Source organism: Octopus bimaculoides, chromosome 18 (assembly GCF_001194135.2).
Source record: "Octopus bimaculoides isolate UCB-OBI-ISO-001 chromosome 18, ASM119413v2, whole genome shotgun sequence".
NCBI classification, from domain to species: domain Eukaryota; kingdom Metazoa; phylum Mollusca; class Cephalopoda; order Octopoda; family Octopodidae; genus Octopus; species Octopus bimaculoides.
The window spans coordinates 2831599-2837125 of record NC_068998.1 but is presented as its reverse complement, the minus strand read 5'-3'; the positions used below and the strand labels follow the sequence as shown (position 1 = coordinate 2837125).

The 5527-nt window shown below is 37.9% G+C and overlaps 1 protein-coding gene across 16 annotated transcripts in view; it reads left to right on the top strand.

The window, feature by feature from the left end:
- Window positions 1-2225: 2225 nt before the first annotated feature.
- LOC106871531 (guanine nucleotide exchange factor DBS) overlaps window positions 2226-5527 on the top strand; it is a 180952-nt gene continuing 177650 nt past the window's right edge. For 6 of the 16 annotated variants that reach the window (XR_008265927.1, XM_052974324.1, XM_052974322.1 and 3 more), the window contains exon 1: window positions 2227-3706. Coding sequence is in view for 15 of the 16 variants with exons in the window: in XM_052974324.1 (XP_052830284.1) it covers window positions 3316-3706 (391 nt within the window). In the remaining variant the exon portion in view is untranslated. Of the gene's footprint in view, window positions 3707-5527 lie in introns of all 16 variants that reach the window. The other 10 variants (XM_052974317.1, XM_052974323.1, XM_014918046.2 and 7 more) reach the window with 4 other exon arrangements.

The window sequence follows — 5527 nt, the reverse complement described above, 5'->3', positions numbered from 1 at the left end:
ATATATATATATATATATATATATATATACATACATACATACATACATACATACATACATACATACATACATACATACGTACATACATACACATACATGAGAGAGAGAGAGGGGGATGTGTGCATATTCATACATGCCTCTGTGTACATGTCCTCTCGCCTATGTCGCATCCCCTCTCACTGCTACTTTGTCGCCGTAACCACCGTCACCATCATCATCATCAATGTATTCTGAACGTGCGACTCACCTTCACCACCACCACCACAACCACCAAGCGTTAAGCTACCTCTTTCTTTCACTCATTGTTTCTGCTACTACTGCCACTACTACTACTACTACTAACCATCATCGGTACAAGTGCAATCATTACCATCATCATAATTGTAATTAAAGACCACCAACGTCTGACATGAAACACATCTCTCTCTCTCTCTCCTCCCATGCATATCTCTCTTTCTCATTTCTTGCTACTCCTCGTTTTTCTCTCTCTCTCTCTTTCTCCTTTCATTTTTCGTTTCTTTCTTCCTTTATCCTCTCACATTTGCTGTGTATCTCTCTCTGCCTTTCTCTCTCTCTCTCTCTCTCTCTCTCTCTCTCTGTATGTCTCCCTCCCTATCTTTCTGTCACTCTTCTTTCTCTCTCTCCCTCTCGTATCATCATCGATTTTGATGCTTGTTGCTTGCCGAAACTAATAGCAGCAGCTGCAGCAGCAACAACAGTAGTAGTAGTAGTAGTGGTAGTAACACATAGCCACATGACTAAACATTCTCAGTTAAGTCACGACCTAACTTTAACCAGAAGAAACAAGAAAATAAGAACAAACGTCAATAAATAAACACAAAACCATAACAACATCAACAACAATAATGTCATATCATCATCCTCTTCCTCCTCCTCTTCATCATCATCATCATCATCATCATCATCATCATCATCATTATTATTATTATTATTATTATTATTATTATTATAACAACAGTAATCTCAGCAATTTTAGCATGAGCACCAGTAGCAACAAATGCAAACGACAATAACGGAGGTCTCTCAAGATGCTAGAAATGACAGCTAAATCACGCCTCCGCTCAAATCACTTCCTAGTTTCTCTAGTTACAATAACAACAACAATAACAGCCAAAGAAAATGGAAGGAGAAATAGTTTTATGTAGTTGTTAGACGTACAATATGTCTAGAAGTAAAACCAGATGATCACCGCTGGAAAGCTTTGGCCATAGGTCGGGTTGAGAAAGACTGACCTAGGGTTTTAACGGCCACCACCACCACCACCACCACCACCACCACCACTACTACTACTATAGAATTTACAGTAGGAACTGCGACAAGAACAAAAGTCAGAAGAAGTCTTTTAAATCTGCTTCATCTATGTATGGGTATGCCTCTGTCTGTGTGTGTGTGTGTGTGTGTGTGTACGTTCTTCTATACATAAACTTATCCACATTGCCAATGCAACATATATATATATATATTTACACGCATGTGTATATAATAAATATAGATTTTGTTCCATTTTTTTTCTTTGTATTGTAGGGAATACGTTTGGAATGTATCATACCTACATACACATACATACCTTTCTCCCTCCATCTCTCTCTCTCTCTCTCTCACACACATATATATCATATACGCGTACATTCGCGGGCGCGCATATACAGGTGTACGCCAATCATTAGTACATGTATTAATGTATGTATGTATATATAGTGTGTGTGTGTGTGTGTATATATATATGTCTCTCCCGCACTCTCTTTCTCGATATATATATATATATATATATATATATATATATACTTTATTTAAAAGCAGCAGAAATATAACAAAAAAACCGTTAACAAAAATATTCACTGAATGACAGCCTCAGTGCAGGTGTAGTCTATACTGTCAATAAATTTGTACACACAAATAATATACCTTTTACTCTTTTTTTCATCTCTCGTGATACAACTACGACCACGCTAGCATCATCATCATCATCATCATTAACATATGTATAATTGTCGTCAACGAGAAGATACAAGAGAAAAGACTTTTTTTTTTCAAAAGGCGAGCGTGTGGGCGCGGAAAATGATTGTGTATGTATGTATGTGTGTGTGTGTGTGTGTGTGTGTGTGTGTTCTAGTGGACTGAATAGAGGTATATCGATCTGTTGGAAATAGTGGTAGGTAGATAGGGAAAAAGAGATAAAGACTTAGAGAGAGAGAGAAGGTGAGTGATAGACATAAAGAGACAAAGAGAGCGCGGGAAAAGAGAGATAAAGTGAAAGTAGAAAGGGAGAGGCCGTGTGGAGAAAAATCCGGGGAAAAATGACTATGACGACGATGACAAGACAAATTCAACAGCAACAAATGGTTTTGTTGAATTCTTGTGGACATGTAGACGGAGAACTGGAGTATATTAATTAATATCAACAACAACAACACTTGTAACTATTGTAGTAGTAGTTGATATAATTACTACTGCTACCACTACTACTACTAATGTCGGAATGAATGGTAGATAACGACAGAAATTGCTTCGTACACATTTGAAGACATAGAAGAGAGGAATAGACTCTATATACATGTATATGTATATATGTATGTATAATGCGTTTCCTGTGATTGCGCCCGACCTGTAGTTGATGTGTTTGTTCTCTGCCTGTGGCATATGTAACAGGGCCATTAGTGTGTATGTGTGTGAATGAATGAATGCGAGGGTGTGTTCTTGGACATAATAATAATGTGGTTTAGATCATACCAACGCTTTGATACCAACTGAAGAAGCGGAGAAACAAAGAGAGAAACGACGAGAGGGAGAGAGAGACTACGAGAGAGAGAGAGAGAAAGAGAAAGGAATATTATATCAGAAACGACCATGAGAGCAACAAATGGTTTTTATTAATTGCGTCAGTGCTTATCAAACAACTGTTTTACAGAAAACCTGAGGAATATATTTATTTATTTATGTATTTATGTGTCTATCTGTGTGTCTAACTATTTAACTAACTGTCGGTCTGTTTTTATTCGCCTTCTCTGTGCTTGCGTGTCGTGTCGTGGACATTAGGCACCGTTACAGTTTTTACACCTATCTACCTACCTGGCTGGCTGGTTGGCTACGAGATATGTCGGACAAACATTGATACCAAACGAAATCTGGGTATGAAGGTGGCCACTTCTAACGCACCCGGCGCCACAACCACCACCAACACAATCTCAACCACATCCATCATCACTATCACCAACACCTCCATCCTTAATATAATAATAATAACCATCATCATCATCATCATCACCACCGCCGCCACTACATCTACCCGGAGATATGAGCCGAGGGAGATACAGGCAAGACAGGGGGGTACCTTCGAGCGCAAGTGGAAGTGCATCCGGGGGCTTCCAGGCTCATAAGATCGAAGAAGAGATCGAAAATTTCGTGGAGAATTTCAAACGCAACAACCAGTCGCAGCCTTTGGACAAGGATGCCGTCAGCCTGGAATCTGGCGGCGAATCGTCCGGCCTGCAGAGTTCATTGTGTTCGACCGACGAATACACAGACGATAGCCCAGAGGAGTTCCCCTCACATCGTTATCTATTGAGGGCCTTCGCGGCCAGAAACAGGAAGTATAGTTCAACCAACACCAGCACGCGTACCAGTGTTAGCCCGGCATCCTCCCGGAGCGTGGATTGTGGTTCAGAATCATGGATAGACCAGGACGGTGAGTTGGTCGTCGTCGTTGTCATCGTGTCGTCCTCTTTATCTTTATTCTTCTTCTTCGTTGTTGTTGTTGTTGTTGATGATTGTTGGAGAATGACAAACGATTGATGTTGATGTTGGCGTGGGGGTTGATGTCGTGATGGTGGCGATGTGGTGATGTCATGGCTTTGTTGATGACTGGGGCGATGTTGATGTCGAAGTGATGTTGTTCAGGTGATGTAATGTTGCTCATTATAGGATGTCGACTACAGTGGGACGGGATGTGAGCTACGTGCGGATGTTTATGTGAAGCGAGGGTTTTATTGTGATGCGATGTTTATGTTGGGTGCTATTTATGTGATGTGTGATGTGGTGGTTCTGTGCTGTTCATGTGATGTGGGTTGTGATAATTATGCGATCAGATGTGACGTGATGTTTATATGGTATTCATGTGATATTTATGCGATACGATGATAATTATGTGATGTTTACGTGATGTGATGTGATATTTGTACGATGAAATGTGATGTTTGGGTGACGTTCATGTGATGTTTGTGTGATGTGATATCGATATCAAATATTGTTCATATGATTTTGATTTCTTCTCTCTCATTTCCCTTGTCCTCTCTCATTTGTTGTTGATGCCGACTCGTGGTTAATTAATTAATATCATCAATTCTTAAAGACAAAGCGTAGAAAAAATGAGGAAGGGCATATATTGTAATTCTCAAATATATATATATATATATATATATATATATATATATATATATTTGACAGGAAGGACACTGAATAAGTGTCACATATTTTTACATATATATATATATATATAATTAACACATTAATATGTGTGTGAATGTATAATTTTAAATACATAAGACAGACCTATATACAAACATCTGAACAAATGTTTTTTTCCCTCCTTTCTTTCATTCACATATACAAATATGATAGTATATATATATACTTATACCCCACACTGTCGCATCTATCTTTACCTATATATCTACCTATACACCCACTTGTGTGCGTGTATAATGTAAATCTTCAATATGTATGAATATATCCACAAAACCATGCACTCGTGTGGGTGTTTGAGACGTATGCATGTATATATATATATGCTGTCTTTACCACTCAATATGTACACCCAGTTATATATATATATATCTCTCTCAATATATATATATATATATATATATATATATATATATATATATATATATATATATATATATATATATACACGCACATACCATAACACTTCATTTCATATTATGATAATTAAGCGAAATGCTGTTACGGCTCTGCTAAAATGGAATATTTAAGCATACATATATACATATATTACATCTATCTATCTATCAATCTGTCTGTCTGTATCTACCTAGCTTTCTGTCTGTGATGTGTGTGTGTGTGTTCTTTTTACTGGCTTCAGCCATTGGACTGCGGCCATGTCGGGGCACTACTTTCAAGGATTTAGCCGATCACCTTAACCTGTTCGATCTCTGCTTATCAAACCATTAATTTTACAAGACAAAAATGCACACAACATGAATAACTCTGGTTCTCAGACCGTTACAAACATAAACACAGCCCACTCCCCTCCTCTCTGTGTATGTGTGTGTGTGTGTGTGTGTGTGTGTGTGTGTGTATAAAATGCTACTAGGTATTGGCTAACATGAAAACATAGTGGTGGTTATATGTCAGAGGTATTTTTCTGGAGGATCGAACACGGAACCACGTGGTTACCAAGTGAGCTTCAACATACACTCTTAAACTGTGTGTGTGTGTATACATATATATATATATATATATATATATATATATATATATATATATA